This window comes from Chiloscyllium plagiosum, unplaced genomic scaffold, assembly GCF_037043375.1.
Source record: "Chiloscyllium plagiosum isolate Xiang-an unplaced genomic scaffold, Cpla_swu_hap1 HiC_scaffold_30, whole genome shotgun sequence".
Taxonomy (NCBI): Eukaryota; Metazoa; Chordata; class Chondrichthyes; order Orectolobiformes; family Hemiscylliidae; genus Chiloscyllium; species Chiloscyllium plagiosum.
This window is the reverse complement of record NW_028270168.1, coordinates 27,255,723-27,275,895: the sequence shown is the minus strand read 5'-3', so window position 1 is coordinate 27,275,895 and position 20,173 is coordinate 27,255,723. Positions and strand designations below refer to the sequence as shown.

At 40.6% G+C, this 20,173-nt stretch overlaps 1 protein-coding gene across 1 annotated transcript in view; it reads left to right on the top strand.

Moving 5' to 3' along the window:
- Positions 1–333: 333 nt before the first annotated feature.
- clic4 (CLIC family member 4) overlaps positions 334–20,173 on the top strand; it is a 139,948-nt gene continuing 120,108 nt past the window's right edge. The window contains exon 1 of the mRNA XM_043717655.2: positions 334–711. Coding sequence (XP_043573590.1) covers positions 643–711 — 69 coding nt within the window. The 5' untranslated portion in view covers positions 334–642. The remainder of the gene's footprint in view (positions 712–20,173) is intronic.

Below are 20,173 nucleotides of genomic sequence, written 5' to 3'. Positions count from 1 at the left end.
TCTACTTGTTAGCTGATTTAAAAATGTGATGAAAGATTACATTTTTACATTGTAATATGGGATTTTCCCAGCTCCCTGACATCTTAGACTCTCTCTAATCCGCAAGCTAAAGTGTAATTACAGTGGATAACTTTAGGTAAAACCCAGACTTCTACATTTTTGGTCTAGCTCTATCTGATTTGTTGGCTGTTCCTGCTTTGTGCTTTGACGCTCTCCACAGGCCTGTCCTGTTCCTCCCGTCCTTATACTGCATGACATCATCGGCTTTAAATATTCCAGCTGCTTTTTTTTCTCTCTCAGCGATTTTGTGCTCCACACAATGACCATGTAGAGTGAGCGGAGGAAACTGCTCAGCTCCAGACTTCGCCACCCAGTTCCCCAGGACGTGGCTAAAGAAAGCATCTCACTGAACAGAGAGAGAAAGAGAGCGAGCGTGACTGACTGACTCATATTACTACAGGCAGACACACGAAGAACAACACTGTTTGAACAGGCTCAGAGAAGCAAGAAGGAATCTCTTCTCCGCTTAAGAAAGGTTTGTAGCAGCTGCTGTGAATTGAGACAGAGAAAAGGAGCAAATCTGTAAACTTGGGAGGAAAGTCCGAATCAGTGGACTATTGGAAATCTTGAAGTTGCTTCAGCATGGCTCTCTCGACCCCACAGAATGGAGTGGACGCACACAAGGATCCTTTGATAGAGTTGTTTGTTAAGGTAGGATTTGCCAGAATCTGACTCTTTATTCCAGAAACAGCCAGCAGACAGCTGTCTCAGGCATTTGGCTCTGCTTGTGCTCATTGCTTTTTCTCACCAGAATAAATCCATTTCTATATTAAAGTAAAACTGATTCCTATTAAACCGCTGAACAACTGACTCGAGGTAGTTGTGTATGAAAAAGATCGAACTGTGTTCCAAAGTATAACATTTTGTACTGAACCGGTTAAGAGTTTGAATTTAATTCTATTTCTGGTCTGCTTTGTGTTGCTTTCATGCTTTGTTACATTTGTGTGATATTCTCGAGCGTACGCGAAACAGTTGCTGGGCAGTGAATATTTTTAATGCATTTCTCCACAGCTGCCAATTCATATCGACATTTAGAGAGAGCACGGCTGCCTTTGTGACAGTTTCTTTTTGAGTAGTGTGAGTAATTCAAGCACTGGCTAGGAAACTTGTTCCCGCTTTGTGGAAACAAAAGTCATTGGTGACATAAGACCACTCCCCGTTCGCCAGAATTCCTTTTCCACAACTGAAGCCAGCTAAGATCGATCTTAGACCAACTGAAAAGGTGTGAAAACGAAGCAGTTTTCCTCTGGTAGGTATGAATTGATCCACTCAGTAACCACAGAAAATGCCCTGAGCTTAGTTAACCGCTTCCATATACCCAGGCTATGACTTCAGATTACATTATCTCAGCAAAGAAATATTTTAATATTTATATTGTCTGAGAGAGTTTTGGGTGTGGTTTATGAAAGTCTTATGCTGGAAGGGTGCACCCAAATTACCATTCATGGGGCGGTCATAAGCAAAACGGTGGATTTTTTGCAACCCCTAAGCAGTTTTTTTTTTGAAGTTTTGTTTTCTCCTGAAATAAGTTGGATCACGAAGTTCTTCGTGAATCATGATTCGAGTGGCCTGTCGAAGGAAAGTAGTTTATCTGGGAAACTAACGGAAGTATCAGAGTGATTACACGTAACAGTCCACACACACACACACCCACCCCACTAAACCCACTCCCGTTAACTGCTCCATGGTTCAGGGATGCATCCATTGGCCAGCGAATGAATCATGCAGCCTGAGCTCGTCCAGGTCACTGGGAAATATCGGATCAATTGGCACAGAAAGGGAATTCTAGATAGGTTTTGTTTTTATTCCTGATCCATCCAGTGCCCACTGTGCATTTGTGAGCATAAGGTGAGGTCAGATCTGGTTGCAATGATTATTGATTTATTCGCATTGATTATTGTTGCACCTTCTAACATCACCGGGATGTCCCACAGCCCTTTGCAACCAATGATGGATGATGTTGGTACACATGGGGGCCAAGTTTAGTGTCTTGTGACGCAACATGGCAGAAGATTTCTGCACAGCAAGCTTTCATAAGCAACAAAGGAATAAAAATAATCCAGCAGTTAGGGCCTCTGTTGTATATGAGACTGAGAGGTAAGTAGGACTGGTGGGGAGAGAGATCCATAAAATGACAAGGGGAGTTAGCAGTAATACCATCAACTCACAACCATGCCATCTACCAATGGTAGGTGGTTGGTGGTTTGCCCTCCCACCCAGAGACTAATTGAAATAGCTTTGAGAAGATCTGTAGCTCAGGTTGAGGTTTTGGATGTCAGTTTGCTCGATGAGCTGGAAGGTTCATTTCCAGACATTTCATCACCCTACATCTTCAGTGGGCCTCAGGCAAAGATCTTACCTAGTATGGTGGTGAAACATCTGGAAATGAACCTTCCAGCTCAGTGAGCAAACCTACACCCAAAACTAATTGAAATAATTAAGGGCTTTTCTCTGCCTCCCACTGGCCTCCACAACAGGGTGGGGGAGGGGGAAGGATATGGGTGTGGTGGGGTGGAAAGAGACTTGACATTTCAGGCATTAGAAATGGGGGGGGGGTAGCTGGAAAGGTGATAGATGCAGATGAGGGGTGATTGTGATAGGCCAGAGGGGAAGGTGGAGTGGATAACTGGGAAGGAAGATGGACAGGGAGGACAGTGCAAGAGGGCAGTGCCAAGTTGGAGGGTTGGATCTGGGATGAGGTTGGGGGAGGGGAGATGAAGAAACTTGTGAAGTCGACATTGGTCCCATGTCATTAGAGGGTCACATGTGGAAGATGAGACGTTCTTCCTCCAGGTGTCAGCTGGCTTGGATATGGCAGTGGAGGAGATCCAAGACTGGCATGTCCTTGGTGGAGTGGGAGGGGGAATTGCAGTGGTCAGCCACAGGGTGATGGGTTTGTTTGGTGTGTGTGTCCCACTGATGTTCTCTGAAACATTCTATGAGTTGGTGTTCTGTCTCTCCAATGGAGAGGACACCACATCGAGAGCAATGGACACAGTAGATGAGGGTTTGGATGTGCAGGAAAATCTCTGCCTGATGTGGAAGGATCCTTTGGGGCCATGGACAGAGGTGAGCAGTGAGGTGTGGTTGCAGCTTTTACACCTCCTGTGGTGGCAAGGGAAGCTGCACTCCCACACTTGCCCCCTTCACCTCCATGCAAGACTGCAAAGGATTCTTCCATATCCAGCAGGGATTTTCCTGCACATCCAAACCCTCATCTACTGAGTCTGTTGCTCTTACTGTGGTCTCCTCTACATTGGGGATACAGGACACCAACTTGTGGAATGTTTCAGAGAATATCTCTGAGACATATGCACCAAATAACCCCACCACTCTGTGGCTGACCAATTCAACTCCCCCTCCCACTCCGCCAAGGACATGCCAACCCTGGGGCTCCTTTACTGCCAAATCCAAGCTAGCTAACACCTGGAGGAAGAACGCCTCATCTTCCACCTCTGGATCCTCCAACCACACAACATTAATGTCGACTTCAACAGTTTCCTTTATCTCCCCTTCCCCCACCTCATCCCAGATCCAACTCGACACCACCCTTTTGAACTGTCCCAGTTGTCCATCATCCTTCCCAGCTATCCGCTCCACCCTCCCCTCCAACATATCACCATCAGTCTGCACCTACATCAACCTATCGCCTTCACAGCTACTCCACCCCCATCACCCACCCCACCCCCACCCTCCTATTTACCTCTCAGCCCCCTTTACCATCCCCCATTCCTGATGAAGGACTTATGCCCAAAACATTGACTCTCCTGCTCCTCAGATGCTGGCTGAACTGCTGTGCTTTTCCAGCTCCACATTTTTTGACTCTCATCTCCAGCATCTGCAGTCCTCTCTCCTGGTTGGTGGAAAGAGACTGGCATCTAATCCTGGGTGGTCTCCTGATAGACAGTGGTAGAGAAAATGGGGCTTTTTGGCCCAAAGAAGAGCCAACCCCTACTGCCTGTCCTGACCAAGTAATCCTGTCACTTCCCCCCACAACTCTCCATGTTTTGACTCTGTCCACCAAAAGTCGCGGTGATGCATGTTCGGCACTGCACTCTCCTCCTCTAGGTGTAGTCCCAATGGTGACCACCATTCCCAGTAGTGCTGCTGAGCTGATAGACCTATGATTGACCAGCAACTCCTGGACCTGGATGATTGTCTTTAATAAAACCAGCAGCCCCTCTTCTGTGGTTACGTTAGAGCCCGGGTGTCTCTGGAAAAGGAGCACGCAGTGTCCACCAACATCCTGGAGTTGTTCAGGGAGAAGTGGGCGCCACAGGGAGTGGAGTGTATTATTTCCCCATCCAACTCTATTTTGATTTAACCCCTGCCCTCCCCTTCACTGTTTGATCACACAGCATTGCCCTTTGATGTGAAGGGCACTGCTTGTCACTGGCCACTCGGGTGGTTCCTTTCTTCCTGGTGGTGGAAACTGAATAAAGATTCGTGCACCTTGTGTCTTTAAAAAAAAAAGACCAGCAGCCATTAGTTGGCTGTTGCTGACAGAATGCAGCCCCTTGTCCCATTGTCCATTGCTGCTGTTATTTGCTGGTAGTTCGAGGAAGGGATGTTTTCCAAGTCAGGAAGAGGAACTTTGACTATAATGTGATGGATTTTTTTGTATTGGAGTAGGTAGATAGGACCTCAGATAGCTGGCAGCTATCTCATCTGATAGCTGGCAGCTCAGATAATATAGTACCCCTTTATTATTTACTTCACAGATATATTAGACTGTACGTTCAAGCTTCAGCCTATAATCTTCTAATGTAGTGCCAAGTGAACCAAGCTAATTTTCCAATGTAAAGCTGAATGTGATTTTTGTTCTTGTCAGCACTTAGATCACTCTGACGTTTCTCTTCAAACTGAGCTACCTCTTTTTTTCAAAACTTTTACTCTGTGTGTGTATGTATATATATATATATATATATATCCACCTCTGCAACTGTTTCCAAGTCTCTCCCTTTTCTCTGCTGCAGCTGGAACCCTTGTCCACGCTATTGTCCCTTCAATGCCCAGCTTATATGCTCTCAAAGCCAACTACCTCATGCCAAATGTTCACAAATGACAATTCATTTGGAAAACTACTTCAGCTCACTTCATCCATAAAAGTCTTGGAGCTCCATGTATATTCTCTGTTTGACTGACTGACTTACATGTCCCAGAATGTGACTTCAAGGCACTGTATTCATCTTTTTCAACGTTTGGATGAGCTCACAGTGTCCTAGCTTGGTACAGACAGCCAGCAAGTTAAGGCAGTGCTTGTTGACATCACTAATCATTTAGGCTGCATTCCAACTGGTTCACCATCAAATAGTTTGCTTTTCAGATGCTCCCTCTCTGTCTTCTGAGACTTCCTCTTTTGGTTCCCTTTACTTCACTACTTCATCCCAGCAAACAATGACTGACTCAAAGCCTTAAACCATCCTTTAAAGTACTTTGTGAGATTTTATTGTATCTTGAGCAAATAAAATTGTAATATTAAAAGAAAATAAGCCTTTAATAACCATTCACAGACTGAAGAAATCTCATTGATTTAAAAAGGATGGTATCAACTTTGCAAATCCGAGATAAAGTAGTGCTCAGTATATTCATTTTAAAGTTAAGTATTGCATGGGGGAGGTGGCGCCATGATTTAAAGTGCATTTAAAATATTAAATCTCTAACTTACTATTTTATTAACAAAAGAATATTAGAGGCTACTTCTCAAACTGACTGAATTCACTTCATTGTATTTAATCAAAAATAATGAGAGCAAGAAATTTGAAATTCATCTCGTCACTTCCCCAACTGAAGTCCATTCAGAATAACAAGACTAACATAAATCTGAATGAATAAGTATGAGGTTTATATTCATGACCTTCAACATCACTTTAGAAATGGCTACTTATCAAAGTTTAAAATGTACTTTATTGATTAGGTAGACTGGACAACATGTCTGCATACTAATGAATAACCTGTATTACCTTTGTGTTGTCAGTACTTACATTAAACACAAACATGCATCCTTTGAGTTTAGCTCCTTGTTTTCAAATTTTTTTTGAGGAGAATAAAAATTGTAATGATAAAAGCACCGCAGCCTTGAAAATTCATAAATAGCAAGGGAACTGCACGTACTTCAAATACTGACCCAATACATTTTCACTGATGTGTCACTTTCTTGATTTTTAATTTTTGTTCTACTTGTCACAGGCATGTCAATATTGTCTTGGCCTTGCCACAGTTACTGTTAATGTCAGATGACACGATATCTGGATGTAAAAGATCTCTCAGCATTACAGATATTTGCAAAGCATGGGAGTTTCCTCAAGTGTCCAGACCAACAATGATTCAATAACCAAGCCAATCAAAATAGAATATCTAGTTCTTTTAATGTTGCTGTTTGTGGGACTTAACTGTATGTAAATTAGCTGCCATGTTGCTATGTTGCAAGAGATGATTATATGTCAAATGTATTTCATTGTTAAAACACATTGGGGTATCTTATAACCATGAGAGATGTCATATAAATATGAATTCATTCTTCAAAAATAAAACCCAAACTCAAAATCTGAAATAAGACTGAAGGATTTCAGTAGATCTTGAAATATGTACTTTTAAAATTATACTAACTTGTGCAATGCAAGTGGGAGAAAATGCCAAATCTTTCTGCGGGCAGAGACTGAGCACATTCACAGGTGAAAGGAGACTCAAGGGCATTGAATCTTGGTGAAAAATTAAAAGATCATGTCAGGCATGAGATGGTGAAGTAAAGGTGGAAAGATCAGTAAGTAGAAATATAATACATTTCAAAGGAAGTGAAAAATAATGAGACCTGAAAATATATAAAATTAAATGTAGTTTTAAAAACTGCTGCTGCAGAAATATTAATAGCTCTAATCTTTCGATACTATTGTTCATTACAAAATTGTTCTTTTCTATTCTGAGCAGGGTTTTGTAGCATTTTCATTGCGATCCCTGCCATTGTAGAACAGAGCAAAATTTGCACATTTTAAATATGTTGTGTAAATTGGTGTCAAAATTTCTCTGACAGCTAAGTTTCCATCTATCAATGTAGGCCTTTAATTAGGACCTGTAGAAGGGGTTTGTGCTTATACTGTGAGCTTGATTGAAACTGGCTGTTTGCCAGCATTGAAAGCTAGTGTATTTGAGGCTTCATGGTGCATGTTGAAATATTTGGGAGTAAACCTTTGCACAGACATTACAAAAATGGAAGCCCTGTTTTAAGAGGCTTTTACTGTACAGGAAATGATAATAGTATGCAGCCCTGAGGTTAAGCATTTAAACTACGTATGGCAGTTTTCACAGCTTGTGCATTTTATATTTTTGGAGCCCAATCTAAACCAGATGGCACTTTAATAGTTTAGTCATTTGGCCAACTCACATCTAAAGAAAATTCTAGTGACCATATTTAAATTTGGTAATCTGTGAGCTTTCTGCACCATGAGAAAAAACTGAAACAATTTGAGTTCCATGCTTTTAGTTAAGTAATACCATTTGTAAAGAAATTCATGTTTCTTGCTGATTTATTTATCCTGCTTTGTAGTTTGGAAATTTGTTATGCAATTGATTTTATAATATAAAGGCAACTAGATTGTAACATGAAACTCATTTGAAGTGATCTAGTACTCAAAGTAACAGTAATTCGGATTCGCAAAATGCTTCAAGATGTTGTGGTAGCCGTTCACTTCTAAGAGCAACTTATTGCTTTCAAAGTGCCATGGACACTGTTTTGCAAGTTGTATCATTATTTCACACAGTTTTTGAGTCTGAAAGGAACAAGGATTAACTCATCAAAGACCCTTAAATGGCTAACACCTTCTGTAGGATCTGGTCAAATCTGAATCATTTGATGAAGATTTCAGAGATGGAAAGAGAAAACACAGTACAGAACAACTTTGGATATCTGAACATCAATTATCTGAATTTCGGGTTATCCAAACAAGATCTCAAGGTCCCGTAAAAATGGTATCCATTATCAGAAAAATCAGTTATCTGAACAATCGGTGATCCGAACTCAGTTATCCGAACAAAATACTCCCCGCTCGTCTTTTTTGGATAATTGATGTTGTTCTACATAATGTTGCCAACTGACCATGGGGTGGAGTCTTTTACTTCATGTACTCCAGCCCGAAGTTATAGAAAGGTGACCAAAACAAAAATTGCCGGAAAAGCTCAGCAAGTCTGGCAGCATCTGTGAAGAGACGTCAGAGTTAGTCACTGGACCTGAAATATTGACTCTGATTTCTCTTCAATGATAATGCCTGGCCTGCTCAGCTTTTCCAGCAATTTTGGTTTTTGTTTCTGATTTATACAGCATTTGTAGTTCTGTTGGATTTTTTTAAATAGAAAGGCTAGTTTAACAATGTTACCCCCATGATTGAAAGGTTTGCTGCCTCTTTATTCAGTTTGATGATTGTTCCAGAGATGCGTGTGATTGCCTTTTGACAAAGCAACTCAGCGTTTTTTCCCATCCGGCATCTCCCAGGATGAATTATGTGTGTTATGGACACATGTAGATTGAGATGCCTGAATCTCTCCAAAGTGACAGTGTAGAATTCTGAATGTAATGTCCAGAAAGCTCACCTGCTTTTGTTCTGTGCCAGATTCCAGTCACTTTGGCTCATTTTGTAAACTACTCCCAGCTGTCATTATTCAAACAGAAATTCATTCCAATCTGACCTGATGACAATGGTTTAGATTTTACTCTTGGCAGTAATGCAGAAAGCTATCGTTGTTCACTTTAAAGAAAACAATTCACAGTCACAATAAATTTTTATTCAAGTGTTGCCAAGAAAGATTATAATAGAAAGATCAGCAGATGTGACCTGGATAACAGAGTTTTCTTTTTTAAATTTTGATTGAGTGATCAAACTCTGGCCATGATACCCTTTTGGTAAAAACCGAAAGAACTGTGGGTGCTGTAAATCAGGTACAAAAATAAAAATTGTTGGAAAAGCTCAGCGGGTCTGGCAGCATCTGTGGAGAAAAATCAGAGTTAATGTTTTGGGTTCAATGACCCTTCCTCAGAACATGCACATCCACCAGGAGTTGGTCCACAGCAAATGGGACTAGTCTGGTTAATCCAATATGTAAAGATCAACCGTAACAATCCTTGTGCTGTGCAAATTCCTCCAAAATATAGGCAAACAGAAATTTTGAGTATTACTTTATTTCAACCAGGTGAATATGTATGCTCAAGAGATTCAGTCCCATTATTTAACTGGATTAATTAAAACTATGATAAAGGGAGAGGGGTTAACCATTCAATTCTTGTTATGATGATAATAGCAGTCTTGCAGTTGAGTCAGAAAAGGTTCTATCTTCAGAATTTGAGCACAAAAATGAAGGTTGTAACACCAGTACAGGACTAAGGGAGTGCTGAACTGTCAAAGGTACTTCCTTATGGATAACATGTTAAACTAAGGCCCCATCTGTCTGTTTACCTGCAACAAAACATGATTTTTTCTTAGTTTATAAAAGAGTGAAGAGAGTTATTGTGACATCCTGGCCAATACATAGCCCTCAATCAACATCACAAAACAGATGATCACATTGCTGTTTGTGAGACTATGCTCAGTGCAGATTGGCTACTGCATTTTCGACTTGACAACATTGAGTAAATGTCAAAAAAAAACTTAATTGGCTTTAACATGTTTGCGATGTCCATTGGTCAGGAAAGTGCAAGCCTTTCTTTTCATATCTCATGCTACATTGCTTTTTGTTTTGAGATTTGATACAGTGTCCAATGTAATACCAGGTTTATTGAAGCAATTTGAACTTGAATCTTGATTTTCATTAAAACGTCTGAAAAAAATCAATGATTTCCACCTCCTAGATGTGGCAGCAGCATACATTATTGTTGTTAACTGCACCATTGCCTGAGACTGTGCGTGGATCTGGTACAGTGCCTGCAAGACTTTGCCATGGTGACAGCAGCCCTTTAATCTCTATTCAGCAACTATTATCCTCAGGTAGCCTAATAGATGTATGATGACTGTGTTCCCTGAAGCAAATATTTATTTCTTTGAATAGCTGGTAATTGAAAAAACAGAAGAAGTTCAGGTTCATTGTATGCATGTATGCACATGACTACTCACTTGTTCCCATGTGGACATACATTATTAATTCAAGGGATCTAGTCCCATTATTTAACTGGATTAATTAAAACTGTGATTCGTGGATGATTTTGGTTATTCACGATGTTTATGGATCAGTGGCAGTGATCTGCTGCTTACATCCAGCTGCTTGTTGGACTCTAAAATGTGATGGGTCAGACATCGTGTAAACAGTTATTGAAAGGTAGTGAATAATATATTGCTGCAGGTAACCTTGTGTAATCTATTTTTGGTTAAAGTGACAGTGAGCCATCCATTGGTGTGTCAGCATATTTACCTACTGAACAACTAAGCCGTCAGGTCAGGGAGACTCAGGTTTGAACCGCAGTCTATGTAGAGTTCAGTTGATCTTGGCCTGGACAGCAGCAACAATGCTGCAAATGACTTCACGTGGCCGGGTCTTTGAATAGCTGTGCACTAAGGGAAGAAGTATCAACTGAGTGAGATTTTGCAGCTTGCCTGGATTTGGGTTGGTGAATGTTTGGCCAGGACACTTGGTTCTAATATGGTCTAGCAGCATATCAACACTTTTAAAATTTACTCTTTCATAAATGTGGATGTTCTAGCATGGACAACAATTGGTGCCCATTCTAATTGTACTTCAAGTGAGGGTCTTGCTACTTAGCTTGTTAAGAGGCAACCCCATATCTGTGAGTCTGGAGTCACATAGGAATGGCAGATTTCCCTCTCGAAGGAATTGGTGAATCAGTTGAATTTTTACAACAGACAATGATAGTTTCTGAGTTACCATTACTCCAGGTTACTAATTTAGTGGCATTACCATATAGCACATGCTGACAAACTCAAACACAAAGGACCATTAGGATCAGGTACTAGATATTTCAACAAAATAATTCCAACAAAAGATCAGTGCCTTCAGGTGGGGATGGAAACTGTTTTTTAAAGTGGCTTTGTTTTCTGCATTTAGTGATCTTGTTATGTTTGAAGTGTATATTGCAACCAGAACACTCTAGTTGGGGAAATCCATTAAGAAAGGCATTGTACCCCTGTTGATAATAGAGAATACTGATGGGAAACCCAGTCTATTGACATCTTGCATTTATTTAGCAACATGTAAAATATTTCCATAAGTCCATAAAAGAACTAGACTTTTTAAATAAGCATCTTTGTTTAAAAGAAGGTACAGCTTTCAAAAACCTAATTGCATCCAAAAGCAACAGGGAAAGAAAATATTTCATCATTTGACAAATTGTTTAGTTATTACTGATTGAATTTAATTCTTTATGACGGAGACAAATAAATCAATATTTATATGTGATACATAATTCAATGGAGGCTGGTTAGCTTAACTGACTGACTTGTAGTCAAGAATAACAGCAAAAGTGTAGGTTTAAATCCCGTCTTGCAGGGGATGGCGTGATACCTGCCTCCTTGTTCTGTCCCTAAGACTGAAAGGCAATGATAACCTATCACTGAAAAGATCTGCCAAGAAAACAGATTAGGATGAAGATACCAGTAGATAATGAGCCGAGGACCTGTCTTTGGAGTGAACACAGATACTTGATCATACTTAATTGCGTGTGTTGGCATCTTTAAAGAGGACAAGAGTCCAAATTAATCAGACTCAAAATGCTGTGTGCTTACTTTCCATTTTGATTGTATTTTATGAAGTATGATGTGGAGATGCTGGTGTTGGCCTGGGGTGGACAATTTATGAAGTATGGGAGAAAGTGAGACTGCAGATACTGGAGATCAGAGTCAAAAAGTGTGGAGCTGGAAAAGCGCAGTTGCTCAGGCAGCATCCGAGGAGCAGGAGAATCCCAGTACATTCCTTCACCAAAGAGTTGTGCAGACAGAGGCAATTACTTTCATGCCTAGCCTTCAACACCTCGTGTACCTGCTTCCCAGTCCTCTGCCTGATGCTCATCCAATTTCTTCACACTTCTTCGGTGTCTCATTCAATCTGAAGCTGTGTGTCCAATACCACATCCTACCCACCACCGTGAACACCGTTTTACCTCCATAACCTATTCTGCTACACCTACCATTGACACCTTCAAACATGGCCTTGTTATCTCTATCCCACATCCCTTGCCAGGTTCCCTTTGTCACTGTTTGTTCATCAACTCATCTAAAACTCTGCTAAATAGATCCTCACCTGGTCCAAGTCCCATTTCACCCATCAGGTCTACATTGTCTTCTCCTTTACAATTATTGACTCCAATAAAAAATTCTCATCCTCCATATTTAAACCCATTCATTGCCCATCCCTCCCTTAACTGTGCAGCTCTTCCACCTTGCAAAACCGACCCCTGCCTCTTAATCTAATGTTATTTTCCTCCTATGACCCACCCATGATGTTGAATACCCTTTTAAAAACTCAGCTGTCACTATATTTCCCTCTCTGCTAATCGTGGCCCTTCTTAAAATGCAGCTTTTTAATCAAGCTTTTGATTGCCTCACCTAATATTTCCTGTTATGGCTCCGCATTTGGTGGTCTAATTATGTCTCTGTGCAGCACTTTGGGACATTTTCCTGTCCTTTGGGGCAATGTGCTGCACGGAAGTGTGAAAGTACTTGGTAAAGAATCAGATTGATTTCATTCCAGTGTGTAAAACTGGGTGTTGAAGAGAAAGATGGCTTAATCATGCTTTGAATGTTTATTTTCTGAATCAGAGAGTTTCCACCCTTATATGCTTGCAAATCTGTACACAAGTACAGAAGTCAGGCCATCGATTTGGATCAATATTTGCATTCTTTGACTCATTTCTCATTCCCGCTGGGTTGGGACTGAAACAATAGATCAAACATTGAAAGGACAATATCGTCCAAAGCTTTTGGTAGATACTGTACACCCAGTCTCATGTGAAGCAATTGTTAATAAGGCATTGTCTTTGCACAAGATAGCACAGTATGATTGACTGCATTTCCATTTTTTTCTGACCGTCATGCTTTCAAAGGAATCAGATCATTTGCAGAATTCAAAACTTGAAAGGAATCTTTAACCTTTCATGTACCTGTAAGCACTACCAACAACAAAAAACTTGCATTTATTTAGCACCACGAACTTGGTAAAGGATCTGAAGGTATTTCATGAACCTTGGACAAAACCTGAACCAAAATAAAAGCAAAATTATCCTGGGGACTTGAAACTCAGTAGGTCTGACAGCACCTATGGAGAGAAAAAGAGTCTGGTAAGGACTATCCAAAGAAGAATCATTTTTGACTTAAAAACATAGCTTTTACATTTGTAAGTTAGGACTGTTACCATCTTGCACATGCGTTAAAGCCAGTGAGATGATGTCAGGGTCATGAGCTTGGTGTGAACGTGATGTCAGTTTCCCATAATATGATAGATAAGCAGATGTTGAAATCAATAGTTTATCTACCATTGTAATAAAAGTCTTTGTCTGGTAGCTTAGTCCGGTAGCAAACCAATTAATCTCAATATTACACTCCTACTTTGGTGTGGGCAGGAAGGCGAATGTGAGTCTGCTTTTTCACCAACTGAAGTGAAAACATGTGGGGTTCATCCTTTCAGATAGGTTCCCTGTGCATAATCCAACACAACATGATACCCCTTTCCTTTGTGACTCCCATCATGCCTTCAAAACCTGTTTGTCTACCTCTGTCAGACTTTCTATGGTACTTTATCCCTGATTGTCCAAAAACCCTGGAATTACCTGAGTCAGGGATCCACTGGTCTCTTCAATGTATTCCCAGTAATGATCATCTGGTATGTACAAGAGAATGCAGAAGAAGCTCAGTAGGTCTAACAGCATCTGTGGACAGAGAATCCAGTTAATGTTGAGAGTCTCTGGCCAGAGCAGGATAGATTGATATGGAATCAGCTGGAAAATGGAGGACAGCCAAGAGTATGGTGTGAACATCAATTTTAAAAGATTTAGTAGGTTCAGTCACATTGATTCCATTCTCAGCTTTAATTTGGGCTATTTCAGGATGAGGAAAGTGTCGCAATCTGATTGGAGAATGCAAAGATGGAATTCTGATAAAAATGAGCACATATTTGGGAGGTAACAACATTTTAGAGGATGTTAAAGAAAATAATAATTTGGAATTTAATTAGCAAAGGGAGAGGGAAAGGTTTGTAGGGAATAGGGAGATGGAGAATGTACATCTTATGTCGAAGGGCAACATCATAGCAACTTTGAAGGAGAGAGGGGCACAGTTCGAGAAGAAGAACCGTGTACAATATCAGCTGGCAAGAAAATCTGGTGGGAAGATGAGTGTTCAGCAGATCAGTATTAAAACATGGGAGCAGAAGCTGTCTCTTTTGGACCAATCAAGCTTGGTTAGGACATGACAAGGAAGATAGGTGAAAATCTAGAGAAAAGTGTTTGTTCAGGACTAGAACAAGGTTGGGTTTACAGGCAACCTTGGAAGAACCTGGGTTTGATGGGCTACAGAAAGGGAGGAACATTGCAGAGGCTGATCACACTGTTGAATCTTAATAACAAAGCTAATGGGTTTCTTGCACTTGTTGGAGGTAAATTCAGTGGTTGGTGACAGGACAGAGAAATTTGGGGAAATGGTTAAGAGCAGAGAAAAGTAAGAGTTGGAGAATCTAACGAAGGTAAGGAGAGCAGCAAACCTATGGAGAGAGAAAGGTGAATTGAGATAGAAGCTGAAATCACTGAGGATGAGAAGTCAGTTATCCCTTATATATTAAGGCAACAAAGGTCTAGGTTTCCCCCATCTCATGTACAATTAGACTGTTGCAAGATTCCTTTCTCTATTGAGCCCCTTACCATTATTGCAATTTTATCATTGTTGAGATAAAAACAAAATATTAAAACTATGATCGATGGGATAGTGCATCACCTAGCTGAACTTAGAATGGAGGCTCAGTAAAGCCTGATAATAATTGTAGTTTTCAGTCTTCATATGTTCTTTGAGTAATGCAGTGAGAAGTTTTACTTGAAGGAACTTTAGATTAGATAATGTCACAGCATTGCAGCCCTGAGGTTTCAGCTTTCAATCCCTGGAGCTCTGTTTCTTCTGGCTCCCATCCGATCACAGAATTCCCTGTTTTCCTCTTGAGGTTTGGATTCAACCATTCAGATGGTGAAATTTGAATTCAATGAAAATCTGGAATTCAGAGTCTAATGATGACCCTGACCACAGTTGATGATAAAAACCCATTTAATACACTAATTTCCTTTAGGGAAGGAAATTGCCATCCATATCAGTCTGGCCTACATATGACTCCAGACCCACAGCATGTGGTTGACTCTTAACTGCACTCAAGGCATTTAGGGATGGACAATAAATGCTGGCCTAGCCAGAGGTACCCATATTCCATGAGTTAATATGAAATAAAAGATTTTTTGATTATCTGCTTTTCTCTTGGGACACATTGAACCTTATCACTCTTACAGGGAGTTAATCTTCAAATATTTATGACTTGCACATCCAAAATATTTAGTGCAGATACTCATCAGCATGTAAAATCAAAGATTTAGAAGAAATTCATGCACACAAAATATATTTTAGACTGGTCTGGAAGTGTAATCAGAGCATATCTGTCATGAATGACCTTTCACCTCTCCAGAAATAAGCATAAACTAAAATTTGTACTTTGTTCTCATTAGTCACCTAACTTGAGTTCTGATCAATTGGAAGCAATAGCTTTAGAATGCCATGTACTGCATAGCAATTGTCCATGTAGTCAATATATTAAATGCAGAAATGAGCACCTTCCAAAAGCAGCAGTAGCTATCCTTAACATATATTATTTTTGCTGCTACAATTAGATAAATTAAGAATTAAACTGAAATGACAGTGGTAATCAGTACCTAACCTATAATACTGATCAACCTATCAAGCCAGTTCCCTTAAAGTACGTAGTGGCCATTTACAACAGTTGGTAATTTACTTATTGAAGCAGAGCAGAAAATATATTTGTTTGGTTCTATGAATAATTTCATTTTAATTATATGCAATTAATTAGATTAATTCAACATGAGAAACAAGACACAGTATAGTGAAAAAAATAGTTGCTGCAAAATTTACTGGGAGAAAGAATAGTTAAATGAACATTCAATTTTGATTATAGTATTTGGTTTAACATCTTTCCGCTGTGTATTCATTAGTTATGATGACCAGACTTCAAACAACATGAAGATTAGGTTACTGCTATATGTATTCATGGCTGTGGTACTCTAAAGCCAGTATGTCTATGGAGTCTGTAATTGTCCACAAATGTCTGCTTTGATAATCTGAAGATGATAGTGATTTTGTCAAGTTATAGTGCAGTTAGAATGAAAGCCCTGTTAATATACAAGTCAAATGACAAGAGGGATCTAGACACTTTGCAATGTGCTTGCTTCTGTTTTAAGAAATTGATAGTCACAACATTTTGAGCAGAAACAACATAATCTACAATTGTGCCCATCCATGCACAGGATCTTGTACCTTCTGTTATACCAACACCCAAAGCACTTCAATATGGCAGCATGGCCAGACTGATATTGCCTGTTGAATTGATGTGTGACATATGTGCTTTACTGATAGTCTGCAGCACTGAACACTGTTGTTAATTGCTTTGAAACTGCAAATCCCACAACGTGTGGTTGTAATTCCAGGAAGCAGAACACATCCTTGCTTGCTCCAACTCTATCAATCTGAAAGAAACCAGGATCCGTTGTAAGAAGAGAAAACTGCAGTATAGGAAAACAGAAATGCAAAATGATCATAAGTCCCAGATCACCTGGCTGTTAATGAGTCATGGAGCAGATGTGGATTTGTCTGAGTATTTATTAACTCAGTGTTTCTAGACAAAAGGGACTTGTTTTGCTTTTTCATTCTGTTACAAAAAAACATCTACAGAGACTTCTAAGAAAGTCTGCTTACAGCCTCCCCTGTGGAATTCTCTTACAGACAGTATTATTGTCTGGAATAATTAAATTGTCCTAATGAGGGCATTCATTCAGGGAAGCCTAGTTATGTATGGATGCTAGGCCCCCTAATTCAAGAGCCTAATCTGCTATTTCAGGTTTGGCATTAGTTGACCCTTTTCTTCCTTTCTCTTCTATATAAAGACTATGTATACGTGCACCCCATTTTATTGCCAAAAGCTAGGCACAGGCTTTGTGCCTGGAAAACTGCCATGCTGCTGTGATCAACTTTCTCATCCGCTGCCGCCTGAATTGCTCAGATACATTTGTTCTTGGCTTGACCAGATGCCTGGATTTGGTTGTGGAGATGACCCTAGGTGCTCAATGTATGTGGAGGACAGTCAACTTTTAATGCCTGGTAATAAGAGATAATTAGTTTGTTAACCTGGCACACAACATCTCATTCACAATGCGTGAGGTTACATTTTAGATTGTGAGAGGCCTAAGTCTATTTGTGGAAGTTGTCCAAATTGTAACTGTGGCACCTTGTTCTCATACAGTCATGGAGATGTACAGCACGGTAACAGATCCTTCAGTCCAACCCGTCCATGCTGACCAGATATCCCAACCCAATCTAGTCCCACCTGCCAGCACCCGGCCCATATCCCTCCAAACCCTTCCTATTCATATACCCATCCAAATGCCTGTTAAATGTTGCAATTGTACCAGCCTCCACCACTTCCTCTGGCAGCTCATTCCATACAAATACCACCCTGTGTGTGAAAAAGTTGCCCCTTAGGTCTCTTTTATATCTTTCCCCTCTCACTCTGAACCTATGCCCTCGAGTTCTGGACTCCCCGACCCCAGGAAAAATACTTTGTCTATTTATTTCTATCCATGCCCCTCATAATTTTGTAAACTTCTATAAGGTCACCCCTCAGCCTCTGACGCTCCAGGGACAACAGCCTCAGTCTGTTCAGCCTCTCCTTATAGCTCAAATCCTCCAACCCTGGTAACATCCTTGTAAATCTTTTCTGAACCCTTTCAAGTTTCACAATATCTTTCCGATAGGAAGGAGACCAGAATTACACACAATATTCCAACAGTGGCCTAACCAATGTCCTGTACAGCCACATGACCTCCCAACTCCTGTACTCAATACTCTGACCAATAAAGAAAAGCATATCAAACACCTTCTTCACTATCCTATCTACCTGCGACTCCACTTTCAAGGAGCTATGAACCTGCATTCCAAGATCTCTTTGTTCAGCAACTCTCCCTAGGACCTTACCATTAAGTGTATAAGTCCTGCTAAGATTTGGCTTTCCCAAAATGCATCACCTCGCATTTACCTCAATTAAACTCCATCTGCCACTTCTCAGCCCGTTAGCCCATTTGATCAAGGTCCTGTTTGTAATCTGAGGTAACCTTCTTTGCTATCCACTACACCTCCAATTTTGGTGTCATCTGCAAACTTAATCACTGTACCACTTATGCTTGCATCCAACTCATTTATATAAATGACAAAAAGTAGAGGACCCTGCACCAACCCTTGTGGCACTCCACTGGTCACAGGTCTCTAGGCTGAAAAACAACCCTCCACCACCACCCTCTGTCTTCTACCTTTGAGCTAGTCTGTATCCAAATGGCTAGTTCTCCCTGTATTCCATGAGATCTAACCTTGCTAACCAGTCTCCCATGGGGAACCTTGTCGAATACCTTACTGAAGTGCATGTAGATCACATCTACTGCTCTGCCCTCGTCAATCCTCTTTGTTACTTCTTCAAAAAACTCAATCAAGTTTGTGAAACATGATTTCCCACGCACAAAGCCATGTTGACTATCCCAAATCAGTCCTTGCCTTTCCAAATAAATGTACATTCTGTCCCTCAGGATTCCCTTCGACAACTTGTCCACCACTGATGTCAGGCTCACCGGTCTATAGTTCCCTGGCTTGTCTTTACCACCCTTCTTAAAACAGTGGCACCATGTTAACCAACCTCCAGTCTTCCGGCACCTCACCTGTGACTATACAAATATCTCAGCAAGAGGCCCAGCAATCACTTCGCTAGCTTCCCACAGAGTTCTAGGGTACACTTGATCAGGTCCTGGGGATTTATCCACCTTTATGCATTATGTTCTGTTAACCATTTGATATTAAGTGCTAGGGCTAGAGCTCATTGTTTCTTCTGGATAAAATACTGAAATTTGGAATGTTGAACTGTACCAAAAGGTACCAACATTTAGCAGTTCCATTGCTTGAGCAACATCTACAACCGCTTTAAAATTTGTGAAGTTATACTTTTCAAGTGACTGAATTACAGTTTACCAGTTAAGAGCAAAGTACATGTTAATGATTTTCAAATTGCAATGTTATTTCTCTCTCTCCTCTGCCTTCGGCGCCCCATGGCCACCTCACCAGAATTAGATGTAAAAGTCTAGCTCTGGTCTGTGTTCCAGGAAGGATATTATTAAGCTGGAGAGGGTTCAGAAGAGTTTACCAAAATGTTGCTGGGAATGGAAGGTTTGAGTTTTAAGGAAAGGCTGGACAGGCTGGGACTTTTTCACTGGAACGTAGGAAGTTGAGAGGTTACCCTATATAGGTTTATAAAATAATGAGAGATATAGGTAAGATGAATGGCAGGTACCTTTTCCCCAGGGTGAGGGATTTCAAGACTGGGGGGCATATTTTTAAGGTTAGAGGGGAAAGACTTTAAAAAGACATGAGGGATAAATTCCTTACACATAGTGGTTCGTCAGTGGAATGAACTTCTAGAGGAAGTGATGGTTGCAGCTACAGTTACAATGTTTAAAAGACATTTTGATAAGTACATGAATACGAAATATTTGAAAGGATATTGGCCTAGTGCAGGCATGTGAGACTGCGTTAGTTTGGAATTATGGTCAGTATGGACTGGTTGGTCCAAAGGGTCTGTGTCTGTGCCGTCTGACTCCATGACCCTATGTGGTGATCAAATGGGTTAGGGATAGGCTAACGTGATTTTGGGGTACTTAGATTGAAATGCATAACTAGAGGGCATACGTTTAAGGTGAGAGGGGAAAAATTTAGAAGGGAGCTAAGGGGCAAGTTTTTCACTCAGAGGGTGGTGCGTGTATGGAAAGAGCTGCCAGAGGAAATGGTGGAGGCTGGTACAATTACAAGATTTAAAAGGCATCTGA